This window comes from Trichechus manatus, unplaced genomic scaffold (genome assembly GCF_000243295.1).
Source record: "Trichechus manatus latirostris isolate Lorelei unplaced genomic scaffold, TriManLat1.0 scaffold00025, whole genome shotgun sequence".
In the NCBI taxonomy this organism is placed as follows: domain Eukaryota; kingdom Metazoa; phylum Chordata; class Mammalia; order Sirenia; family Trichechidae; genus Trichechus; species Trichechus manatus.
The window spans coordinates 17,911,034-17,924,792 of record NW_004443961.1 but is presented as its reverse complement, the minus strand read 5'-3'; the positions used below and the strand labels follow the sequence as shown (position 1 = coordinate 17,924,792).

The window sequence follows — 13,759 nt, the reverse complement described above, 5'->3', positions numbered from 1 at the left end:
AGCATTGAGGAAATTCTTATTATCACAGAGAAGCAGTTACAAATGGTAACAGTTTTTACAGCTCACCTTGCCAATCTTGTGATACTTACTTGGCAGTTAGACACGAACTTAATTGTGAGGGTTATACAAAAAGTATTTACATTGGTAGTATAACATTTTTACAACGGTTTCAAAAATGTTTACAATTTAGCTTTTCTTGAATAAGTTAAAAAGAGTTGTTTCATATCTTTTGTTGTGAATTATGGTTTTAAAATACTTCAAAATATATCAAATGAAATTAAATGAAAAGAACCCTGTATAACAATATGGTCTGTGGGGTCAGTGTGTAAACCACTAATTTAACACAAGAAACCTTCCCACTCCCATTTTGTGGATGAGAAAACTAAGGCTCAGAGAGGCAAAGCGATTTAAGCCTAAGGTTATAGATTTAATTATTTGCTGTTTTTTTTGCTGTCCATGGTACTTCCCTCTTTTGATGTGGGAGAAACTTGGCTATCCTGAGTGGAATTTTGCTTTTAAATAATATATATATAATAACCAAACCCATTGCTGTTGAGCTGATTCCGACTTATAGCAAACCCACAGGACAGAGCAGAACTGCCCCATAGGGTTTCCAAGGAACACCTGGTGGATTCGAACTGCTGACCTTTTGGTCAGCAGCCGAACTCTTAACCGCTATGCCACCAGGGTTTCCTAAATAATATATAGTAGGCTAAAACTCCCACTCTGATGTGGAAGAATGAACAAATATCTCAATGGCTAGATAATAAATTTTGAAATAAAAAAAAAAATGTGACTTTATCAGTATAAAGAACCTCTATGTTTTCTCTTTTAGGGGTTTCTCTTTTGAACACAAAGCCCTTGGCTTAATGTCATTGTGTTACTCCTAATTTTATTATTGGAAAATTAAATTGGTAGTTACTGAACAGTCTCTTAGGGCTTTGATTCTTCCATGTCTAACGAAAAGGTAGACCGATGTTGGAGAGTCTTCTATCTACTTTTCTCAGACCATAACTTCTGATTCTCCCTTCATTTTGCAAGGGTTGCTTTGATGCCGGATATGCAAATGAGTTCAATGAATTTCACAGTAATCCCGAAGTAACAGCCTCAGAGTAGCATATCTACTAAAGCATTTTGCCCCTAAACCTTTCCTAGTGGTAAGTCTTAATTATTACAGCTTCGTCTAATTACTTCTTCAATAAATCAGCAGCTTCCTGACATTTGTCTCTAACCTAGTTTTTGTTTTTCCCTTTCCTACTTTTCTTCTTTTTAAAGAGCCACCTGTCCTAACATTTATACATGTGCTGTATTAGATTTTTAAAAATAACACATGGCATAGAAAAAGCATAAATTTCACAGGCAGATTTCTCTGGATGTAGAATGGTCTTTTGTTTTTGGATAATGGAAAATAAGCAAAAATGTTATGCCAACTGAGAAGAGAGAGTGGATAAAAATCAGAGGCCAAAAAAGGTAATTTTTTTCTGATTATTAAACTTTTTCTTAACATTAACAAAATGCTTTTATTTCAAAACTGTCTTCCGTAGTCATCTTTTCACTGAAATTTCTTCCTAGTTGGGAGAGAAGTTTTATGGAGTTGTGGCAAATGAATCCCTTATTTCTCCTGGAATACATACAAATTTTCATGGAAGTGTGTATAAGAGCTTCACAGTCTATAGGTGAGGTCATCTGTCTGAATTAAGATAACTATGCTTTTCACCCACCGATATTCCTATTATAGGTATGGATAAAGATACATAATGAGTAGAATACTTTTAAAATAGGGTTGAATTGCATGGACTATAATTATCTTGGCCAAAAATACTTCAAACCCTTGATATTTCCAAAATAAAGCAATCGAGGCAAAATTTTAACACCTCATTCAGTTTTATACCATACCCAATTTTTAATAGACAATATTCTGGTGTAATGTGAAGCTAAATTACACTTCAATCAAATTTTACAGTTATAAAATAGCTATTCTTTCTGTTTCCTTAATGAGAACCTGTTATTCCGAGTTCACGTATAAGTTAGGAATACGGTTCTTGTGAGTTAATTAGTAAGAGCAATTTCACATCACATATAGAATTTAGAATTCATGAATATAAGGCAGAGAGAGTACACAAGAATACAAATTTTTGAAAGGTAACAACAAAAAACAAAAATTAATATTGCATTATCTACAATGCAAAGATAGAATGATTTGTATTCATATTTCTCATAAAGTATTTTAACTATTCAAACCTTGGCTTTTATGTATATATAATTAGTATCCTGTGGCTTTAAAAAATAACATAGAGGTATTCCTTAGAAATTCAAGAAGCTTGGAAAGGGATTATCTTTTGGTCTTCATGAATAACTCTATAAGGGAAGAGTCTTCTTGTTACCTTCTTATAAGTTGAGAATGAGTAAGCAAAGTTACTGAAGAGCATCTTCAAGTAGTAGTGTAACTACGAAGGCAAATGTTATACACATGGTAACATTCCTGGCCTGCGCTTCTAGGACTACTCATCATCTGAAATATTTCATTCATCAGTCTGGTTCTTGATCCTGCAAGTAATCTGAGGGCCAGTTATGGTTCCCAAAAGCAAGCAATGATGTGTGAAAGTATCTCTTTGAAGCTCCTAATTTAAAAGACCTTTAAAAAAATCTGACCATTGGAAATAAGTTCTGATTTCTCTTTAACAAAGGCTGTGGTGTTTGCTCAAATGTAGCGGGACTATTTTAGACTAGTTTTGATTCTATTCAATCTATGCAGAACACCCACAGGCTAGAATGGGTCATCTGTGACCCTAAAATATAATTTGTTCTGATCATGTCATTGATCAGATATCAGAGTTAAAATGACAGGAGACCTGAGAACATTGTGCTACCGCGTTTGTCAAGAGCATGCAGTAGTTCACTGGCCTGTGCCGTGTTAAGGAGAGACTCAACCAGAATGAAAAGAAGTAAGAAGAGAAATGACTTTGAAGAGTGCTTCAAACGGAAGATATGTAGATACTGAGATGGCATTATGTAGCAGCAAAAGCACAGGTTAAGGGTAATAATAACACATGATTAGGAATGGACACTAGACAGTAATACTTATTTTTTATTTTTAATGTAAACTTTTAAATTGTCATTTAAAAAGCTTATTTGGAACTTGGTTTATGTTTATTATAAACGAACTAGCAAGTCTGACTGACCTGGCCGGACAGGGATCCAAATTGCACTCCTGAAGCTTGGGTTTGGGTTTGATGTTCTCCGGGTAATAGTGACAGTATTGATCAGCAACCACACGGTTGCTTCGAAGATCATAACACTCAGCGGAAGTCAGCTGGTAACCTGTAATATCAAACCGTTCAGGCAAGTTTAAATGTCATGCAATATATACATGTCAATGCAATATATTTCTTTACGCTTTTTTGTCACTTCATACTAATGGAAATTCTCCCCCAATGCTTGGATCATTTTCAGGTTAAAAGACATGTAATTGGAAGGCTCACTAATTTTTGAAGATCTCAAATACTGTGTTCTATTTCTTAAGTACTCCCCTCAAATTTTAATAAATTATATACTAGGCCTTGAACTACATAAATGCATAGCCAGATTTTGACATACTGCAGAAACTCTGGTGGTGTAGTGGTTAAAAGCTGCTCCTTGGAAACCCTATGGGGCAGTTCTACGCTGTCCTATAGGGTCACAATGAGTCTGAATGGACTCGGCGGCAATGGATTTCAGTTTCTGGTGTAAGAAGTAAGTATTCTTTTGATCTCTTTTGTGTAATCTAAAAGCCTACCACAGAATTCTGCATCCAACAAAGACTGCCAGTATTTATTTATTTACCAACCGTTTTATCCAAGGATGCTAAACTGATACCCTGGTATCTTGGACACTGGGAGAATAAACCCCTCTGCCCCCTAAAAACTCCAACATTGCACCCCTTGGTTAATGCGGGTCAGCGTGATACAGCACAAGATCAAGTCCTGCCAGCTGTCATGGAACATTATTTTTTGCCTAAATTCAACCTCAATGGATTGAGCTAAATAAATGGAAGATTAAGACTACAACAGTAGCCATCATGAACCCCAAGTTTCCCTCCAGAACTTAAAAAAAAAACTCCCTAATGTTCTATTTTTTCCTTCACCCAAAATTGTTTATTATATCTCCTTAAATGCAGTCTCTAGCCAATTTCTTAGTCACCAGACCATCAATTTCCACTGTTTAGAGAAGCCTCTTTAAAAATAAATAAAATATTGCTGGACAATACTTCATTCTCTTCATACTGTGCTTTACCTTCCTACCTGCCCCTTCACTGTCCTATGGATTTCTGATGGGGTGGTGAAGAGGATTTAGATTCTTGGGGCAAAAAACAAATGTACACAATTTTTTAAAAAGGAATTTAGGTGTTTGTATCATTCTAACCCTGAGCCCCTCCCCCCATTCCCTGGCAGGTGGTTGAGTACTGTTACTGCTAAATATATATTAGAAAACAAGATTTAGAGAGGTTAAAGGACTTGCAAAAGATTTTAGGAAATCAGAAGGAGGCTTTTAAGCCTGATTTCCTGACTTGAGGCTGTGTTCCCAGACCACCCACAAAAATTAATTGTTCATTAAAGACCTAAAAAAAAAAAAACCATTTAAAATTTTATTATAAAGATGAAAAGCATGGAAAGTAATGAAAGTAACAGGTAAGAACACATGGTCTATTAAATCCTTTTATAATAAAAACAAGCAGCAAAATTTTATTTTAGGTAAGTCCTATGTCTTTATTTTTATATTACATTCTAGTCTAAAACAGACAATTATACAACAAGCTAATCATTCCATATTTTTCCATACAATAATTTCTGCTCAAAGACAGGATTTACATTGTAGTAAGATGAAGGTACAAACAACAAGCAAATTATAAATCTGAGATTATGAACTTTCAAAATCATAATTTTCCAGTCTAAAAATGTTGCTTTGAAGCTGTTAAAGTTGTGTAAAAAGAAAAGTTCAGAAGTAAAATGAAGCAAATAATCAAAATCATCAGCTAATCATGTTTTCTAAGGAGTCCCAAGGTATTTAAGAGTAGCCATCTGCTGCAAAATACCTTTTTAAAGTGTTAAAAAGCAAAGATGTTACCTTGAGGACTTAAGGTGTGCCTGACCCACGTCATGGTATTTTCACTGCCTCATATGCATGCAAAAGCTGGACAATGAATATGGAAGACCAAAGAAGAATTGAAGCATTTGATTTATGGTGTTGGTGAAGAATACTGAATATACCATGGACCGCCAGAAGAAGAAACAAACCTGTCTTGGAAGAAGTACAGCCAGAGAGCTCCTTAGAAGCAAGGATGGCGAGAATTCATCTTACGTACTTTGGACACGTTATCAGCAGGGACCAGTCCCTGAAGAAGGACATCATGCTTGGTAAGGTAGAGGGTCAGTGAAAAAGAGGAAGACCCAAGACGAGATGGATTGACACGGTGGCTGCAACAATGGTCTCAAACAAGCAATGACTGTGAGGGTGGTGCAGGACCGGGTAGTGTTTTGTTCTGTTGTACGCAGGGTCACTATGAGTCAGAACTGACCCCGACGGCACCTAATAACAACAATATCATTTACACTTAGCAAAATGGCCTACCAATCGAATCTGAAACCAGAAGCCTAAGAGGGAAGTTAGATTTAATTTCTTCAGAAATTTCCACACAGTGGGCCCCGCACACATCCCTCATCTCTGCATCAGAACAATTTTCCTTTTATCTGGGCCTCTTAGCAAGGTTTCCTTTTAAGAAAGGGTTCAGTAGCTAAAAATATTTGAAATTACTGATGGTTTTACTTCTTCACTTGGAGGAAAGCAATGTGAGGCCCAAAGGGGTTGAATCTATATGAATTTAACATTAATTACCTTCTTATACAGCGAGTCATCGTCAAGGTTACTGAAATTATACTCCAAAGAGCAGCTCTGTGTGAAACTGGCATAGTAGGCAGACACATAATTGAATTGTTACTTCTCACAAAGCATTTTCATTTAAAAAGAAAAAAAGAAAAAACTAAAAATTTATTTCTGTGGATTTCTTTCTTTGAAACTCTTTCCTGTGCTAGTCATTAGAATGTGTATCAAAATCACACATTCCCATAAAACATCAGAGTGACTGGCAGTTTACTTTTGTACAAAGCAATTTTCTATTCAGGACAGACAGAGCAACTAGAAACACTATTCTATTGAAATGCTTAAAAAGCTGAATTAGTAGTTACTTAACAACAGAAGTAAAAGCACTTGATGGCATTTCTGAATGACTGCTTTTCAGCTAAAATCCTGTATTGCTCTATAGAACCACATTTTAAGTGGTTTACTCAAATTATGCAGATACAAATAACGTAGCTAAAAATAAATCATGTCATATGATCTTATGTTTTACAAAAACTGATGGATAATCATGTGTTTCCATTTAGAGGTATAAGCCTTCTTATCCCCTGTCAAAATAATCTAGTAATAAGATAGTGCCCAGCTACCATCACCAACTGCTCTGACAGGGATCACAACAGAGGGTCCTGGACAGAGCTGGAGAAAAATGTAGAACAAAATTCTAACTCACAAAAAAAGAGCAGACTTACTGCCCTGACAGAGACTGGAGAAACCCCAAGAGTATGGCCCCCGGACACCCTTTTAGCTCAGTAATGAAGTCAGTCCTGAGGTTCACCCTTCAGCCAAAGATTAGACAGGCCCATAAAACAAAACAAGACTAACGGGGTACGACAACCCAGGACAAGGATAAGAAAGCAGGAGGGGATAAGAAAGCTGGTAATAGGGACAAGGTCGAGAAGGAGAGAGTGTTGACATGTCGTGGGGTTGGTAACCAATGTCACAAAACAATATGTGTACTAATTGTTTAATGAGAAGCTAGTTTGTTCTGTAAATCTTCACCTAAAGTACAATAATACTAAAAAAATAATCTAGTAATATCTGTGTGGATCAAACCCACCCAGAGAAGCCTCAGAAGTAAGAAGTAAGGCCTGGTGATCTGTTTCGAAAAGGTCACAGCCTTGCAAACTCTATGGAGCAGTTCTACTCTGAACACATGGGGTTGTCATGAGTTGGAACTGACTCAATGGCAACCAACACCTAACAAGAACCACCTATGTGGATAAGCTGCTTAAAGTCAGACAGTTAACCGGCTTCCATGAAGCTGGAGCTAGAACTTATTTGATAAGCTGGCTTTTTAAGGAATATACATACAATTCTATATCCATTAAAATAGCAAAACTTCAAAAAGATGAAAATCCACAAATGCTGGCTCAGTTGGCAATGTAACTAAAATATTCACATACTGCTAGTTATCCTTCTGGAAGGAATTTTGGTAATATATGCCAATAGCCACAAAAATTCTGAAACTCCTTGATCTAGTAACCTCACTCCTGAGTATTTATGCAAAGGAAATAATCTGAAAGGAGAAAAATACTTAGGTATTAAGTTAGTCATTATAATAGTAGAAAAGTTTAAATGAACAAAATGATCCGCTTTAGGGGAATGGCTAAATAAATCATTGTGAAATATTCAAAGCAATTATTATGCAACCATTAAATTATGAAGAGCAAAAAAAAACAAAAACAAAACCTTTTCCAGTAACACAAAGTGCTGCCAATGTGGCAGACATGATGGAGCAGAGACAGGAATTCATTTTTTGACTTATCTAGAGAGATGCAGTTTAATGAATAAATAAGGCAAATGGTATTCCTTTTAATACATGAATAACAGGGAGAAGCCAAAAAAATAACTGAGCCTAAGTCTACAGTGCGGCTTTTTTTTTTTTTTTCCCAGTAATAAATGATTTCCTTTGATTAAATTACGATCTCTGATTCTTTTGGGAACACCACAGTACAGCAAGCCTAACAGGCACCTTTCATTTGACTCTTGAATAAATGAGTTCACTTTAACCAGATGAGTTGTTTATTCTCAAATGAATGGAATCACCTCAGGACCAAGCTGTTGTTAAGCTATGATACTTGTTGTCCTGGCCTTCTACTGAGGCAAAGAAAAAAGTAAAGACTTTCCTTTAATGGGACTCTTAAAAAAAAAAAACCCATTGCCGTCCAGTCTGACCCTATAGGACAGAGTAGAACTGCCCCATAGGTTTCCAAAGAGCGGCTGGTGGATTCAAACTGACAACTTTTTGGTTAGCAGCCGAGCTCTTAGCCACTGTGTCGAAGGAGGACTCAATATAAGAACTAGAAAATGGTTGATTTATTTAGCAGTCAAAGTATAATGAAATGTTTTCTTAATCAACCATGGAGGTCTTTTTGTTTTATTACAGTATATAAATGATTTGAGGAGCCCTGGTGGCATAGTGGTTAAGAGCTCGGCTGTGAACCAAAAGGTTAGCAATTCAAATTCACCAGCCGCTTCCTGGAAACCCTATGAGGCAGTTCTGCTCTGTCCTATAGGGTCGCTGTGAGTCGGAATTGACTCGATGACAATGGGAATGGGACTCTACAGACAGAAAATATTCATGGAGCATACTGACTGAGATATCTGCCTTACATGAGGGCTTTAGGACTTGACCCCATGCAGAAGAAAGGATCTAATGTACCACAGCATTAAATGTCTCCCATGCTAATGGGATTCTACTCTTACAATAGCCAAGTGTTTCCTCGAAGCAACCAACAGTTTCTGTGCTAAGCAAACACCGTTTACCTCCTCCACAGGTTGCCGAGCAAGGAAAGAAATCCGTCTCCCTCCACTGGTGGATGATAGGCTGATAGAAGATGAACTGTACTGTACTGTCAGCAGGCCCCGCGTTACGAATCTGCAGGAGACAACAGGAAAGTAGAGGAATTAGTGTGACACTGGGGGTGCTTTTTGGGTCCCTTGCAACTTTGGACAAAGCCAAATAATACCACCAATAGCCTTAAGTTGGGAGAGGGACCGCATCAGGAGAGAAGTGGCAATGGCAATATCACTTATCTTACCTTTTAACCGGAGTGGCCCTTGCATATACCATCACTATTACTACCCCTTCTCTGTTCTGTTGCCATAGAACAAGGGACAGCAATGTCTCAATTTATGATTCTAGTAGAATCTTATTCCAAGCCACTTATTCCCACTCTCTTCTTTATTCCCAATCTCTCAGGTACAACAGATAAAGTTATGTGGATTTTTAAATACAGGTTCAGAAACAGACAGTTTTTCTTAAAAAATTATAAATGTCATCAACTGTGGAAAATGAAAGATACTGTTTTTGGTTAAGGAAAAAAAAAAGAGAATTAAGCAGTTCTTCCCACTCAGAGACATACATGGGGATTCCTGGTTTAATTTACTGATTCATGTATTTTAAGGTGCAAAGTTACCAATGGAAAGTTTGTTAGAATGCAGATTCCTGGGCCCACACCCAGGGATCCAGGCGATTCAAAGCTAGACAGATGGTCCAAGAAGCAAGTTCTGAAAAACCCTAACATATTAGAAAAGCAATTACTTTCAAATAAAAATGTGCTTATGGAAATTTCAACCCCTCCTTTTTTTAAAAGGGGGGAAACGTGAGACAATAATTTGTAACGGTTCTTAAAAGTACAAGACTGAGAAAATATACTCAAACTGAAAGAGAAGGAATAAAATACTTAAAATGAACAATGCCTTAATGAAGACAGAATGACATGTGAAACAACACTTCGATTGTTGGGCAAGGCATGGGCTATTTCTTGTCCTCAAAAGAGGATGCTCTCTTACTCCAGTTACATTACAACAATTAGGGGAGGATCAGAGTCCAGCTCGATTATGAAGCCTAAAATGTCTCTGTTAAGTGTTTTTGAGCACTAGCCCTGTTCCGATTGCCCCTTATTCAGGGTAAGTTGATGGATTTGGCTTCATTTTTTTTTTTTTAAGATAGCTCTAGCTTTCTGCTACTGAGTTTAACAAGCAGATTAAACACCTATGATGCAGAGGGAAAACAGGAACACTGAAGAAACAAGGCCAAAAATTCATAGGTGCTGAACCCTAGATCAAGGAGCCCCGGTGGTGCAATGGTTACTGTATTTTTACGCAAATAACGTGCCTTCTGAGTTTGTTTGCCAGCACGTACTCCCCATCCACCCCCCAACCTTGAGGCACCCTTACAAGTGCCGCCATGCCAGTTCTCTTCCACAAGTTGCTATAAAAAAATTAGCATAGTGAGCTTATGAAAATGTCTTGTGGGTGGGCAGGGGAGGGTGCAGCCAGCAAACAAATGCAGGGGACACACATTATTTGTGTAAAAATACAGTAAGTGTTTGACTACTAACCGAAAGGTTGGTGGTTCAAACCCACCAAGCAGCTCCACAGGATAAAGACTTGGTGATCTGCTCCTGTAAATATTAGACAACAAAAGCCTATGGGGCAGCTCTACTCTGTCACATGAGGTTGAAAACTGACTCGATGGCACCTAACAACAAAAACAAACCCTAGATCAGCTTTTGATGTTTGGATGGGAAAATAGAAATGTTCCTCAGAAAGTCTGGGAGAGCTGGAAAAGAGAAAAAAGAAAGAAAAGCTACAGAATGCCATACTACACTGGGACCCAGGTCTTTTCTAATTAGAACACACAGTGATACAAATTCTTTACTTTAAAACAAAACCAGCTGAAGCAATAGAGAGTCTTTCACAAAAGGGGAACCGTTCCTACAGGTTAATATTTCTCAATCCTATGTGTCAGATACAGGATACCTAATTGCTTGCTTAGGGATATAGTATCAATCACATTCTTTGGAAAACTTCTGAGCTCTCAGCCTATAGCTCTCTTGGGATGTGTGGTTATCATGCTGGAAACTATTAGAAGAGGCCTCTCATTGGAACAACCTCCATGAAAAAATAAAAAGACTGGGAAATGTGTTTAAACCCAGAGAGATGGGTTGTTCTGCAGGGGTCCCTTCTGAAATGCTAAGAATTAAATAGAGTCCTAGGAAAGTGGTGAGAAAAAGCACACCTTCTTATCGCCAAAGTGAGGAGGATATAACAGAACTTTCCTTGGAAAAATCTTGTTCTAGATTATCTGTACACTGTCTGGCATGTCTTTTGGTCTGGTTAAAAAGGCAAAAAGATGAAGCAAGTCCTTTTCTCAGGTCCCTGGAAGTTACCAATAAAAATAGCTCATGCCCTAAGAGGAAGGAACGAATGAATGAATGATAAGGAATTTTGATGATTAGAGGGAGGCTTAGTAAACACCTCGTTGAAGAAAAGAAAACAAGCAGCTTAAAAAGAATATTGTTCTTAATAAGTTCAATGCAGGGCTTTGAACTGCTTCATTACAGCCTTGGAAACCGTATGGGGCTGTTCTACTCTGTACTACAGGGTCGCTATGAGTCAGAATCCAGCAGACACAATCAGGTTTGTACCATGTGTAGGGTACATTTTATTTATATTAAATTTTATCTTAAAACTACTCTGTATTATCCTCCACATTTACAGATAAAAACATGGGATTCAGAGAGGTTAAGTGACTTGCTCAAGGTGACAAAGCTAGGGAATAGCAAAGCTAGGATTTTAATTCAGGTCTGCCTAGTTCTAAAGCTACCATTCTTTTCATGGTACTAAATAATATCCCCGGCAGTGTTGTGAGGATGTATGCCCTTATCTTTAGTGCTGCCTTTGTACTTGTCTTCTCAGTATCATCTCAATTTTCCATTTTAAAATAGAAAAAAAAAATGCTTATAATAAAAAGGAGAGGCTAACTTGGATTTCTGGAATCCCTGAGTGCTGAAAATGGTTAATGTGCTCAGCTGCTAAGTGGAAGTTTAGGAGTTTGAGTCTACCTACAGGCACCTTGGAAGAAAGCCCGGGCAATCTACTTCTGAAAAACCAGCCATTGAAAACCCTATGGAACACAGTTCTACTCTGACACACACGGGGTTGTCACGACTTGGGGTCTTCACAACTTGGAGTTGACCCTGCAGCAACTGGTCTTGAACTTGATGCCTAACCTCGATAGCCCAACTGTTGTTTACAGATAACGAGACCAACACACTCCCTTTCTCTGGTTTATTAACTCTGGCCTGCTGCGCCCTTGCTGTCATTAGGTCTGTAGCTTCAGTAAATCCTAAATCCTCCAATATCAGGTTCTAGGTCTCAAGAGTATGCTGAATGTCTTATTTTGACACTTTAGAATTTTAGTTTAGGGAGCTAAACACATCTGGCATATGCAATTTAATCTCCTTATAATAATAAGAAAAAAGAATGTTCGGAACCAAGCTTTTCTTCCTATAATTACACTGTGTCAATGATTCTAATTAATACAATGACTTCTTACATTTCAAACAGATGAGAAGACAATAACGGGTTACTTTCCATAGCAGTGGATTTGCACTGTCATGATAAAGCTGCAAGGCGGTGCAAACGTGTGCATGTAGGTAATCATTGAGCTTTAAGTCCACGTGAAACCAAAAGAATCAAGAAGAAACTACAAACCCGTGAAAGACATCATCACGTGTACAAAGGCTCTTCCAGACGAAGTGCTGTGAAATGCCGTACTCTTTTTCTTCTCAGTTGGGAAAAGGGCAATTTCTGAGCCTCAGGAAATCCTGAACTAGGTCTCTTTCTCTCACTAGTGTTATGGAAACTTTTGCTCCAGTCGGGCAGCAGGGAGGCTGAAGTCAGGGTCCCCCCAACCTGTCTTGGCTGCAGTTTAGCTGCTGCTCCTATGAGTGGCCTGGCTTGAGAAGACTCACATCAAAGGGAGCTGTGGGCGGACTCACTACTGTGAGCCTCTGGGCTCCATTTGGTCACAATGCTGTCAGGGCAAGCAAGGATTTCATGACTTGGGAGGGCTTGGAAATAAATCAGTGTGCCTGTTACACTGATACCATATCCTCAAGAACTTCTGCAAAAAAAAACGCTTTTGCTTTGGATTGCAAATATGCGACAAAAAGAAGATCTTCTTCATCGCACTTATATATTTATAAATATTCAGTATTCATTTTGTTGGTGTTAGGTGCTGTCGAGTCGGTTCTGACTCATACTGACCCTATGTACAACAGAACGAAACACTGCCTGGTCCTGCTCCATCTTCACAATCATTGTTATGCTTGAGCCCATTGTTGCAACCACTGTGTCAGTTCATCTCGTTGAGGGTCTTCCTCTCTCTCACTGACCCGGTACCAAGCATGACGTCCTTCTCCAGGGACTGGTCCCTTCTGGTAACATGTCCAAAGTACACAAGATGAAGTCTTGCAATCCTCGCTTCTAAGGGGGCATTCTGACTGTATTCTTTCTTCCAAGACAGATTTGTTTGTTCTTCTGGTAGTCCGTGGTATAGTCAATATTCTTCACCAACACCATAATTCAAAGGTGCCAATTCTTCTTTGGTCTTCCTTATTCACTATGTAACTGCTATTTTATTTCCATTCTCATCCATATTCTGTAAATTCCACGGAGGCAGGTACCATTCATCTTGCTCACCACTCTTTCTTCAGCATCGTTTATAATATTTAGCACATAGTAGGTATTCAAACAATTGCTGAATAAATGAATGAGCGAATGAACTAACAAGTGAACTATACACTGGTCATGGTCCTTTCAAGTACTTTTGGAATTACAAACTATTATTTGTGACAAATTCTTAGAATGGTTGTCAAGTTTTTATATACATCTGCCAGTTTTCTTGAAGATATTACTAATCATTTCCACCAAATGATGATAATAAATTCATGAAAAGCAGCAGTATCATGAAACAACCCTTACTCAAAAGCACTCCTTTTTTTCTTTCAGTTTCCTTTGCTGCCTCTTTAGGCAGAATATAGAGTGGATAGGGCTTGCGAAAATGCTAGTTATT

At 37.9% G+C, this 13,759-nt stretch overlaps 1 protein-coding gene across 1 annotated transcript in view; it reads right to left on the bottom strand.

The window, feature by feature from the left end:
- Positions 1-13,759, bottom strand: part of ADAMTSL1 (ADAMTS like 1) — a 200,224-nt gene that overhangs the window by 19,868 nt on the left and 166,597 nt on the right. Inside the window, exons 8-9 of the mRNA XM_004373511.1 lie at positions 8,659-8,770; positions 3,183-3,321 (exon numbers count right to left, since the gene is read on the bottom strand). Of these exons, the coding sequence (XP_004373568.1) occupies positions 3,183-3,321; positions 8,659-8,770 (251 nt within the window). The remainder of the gene's footprint in view (positions 1-3,182; positions 3,322-8,658; positions 8,771-13,759) is intronic.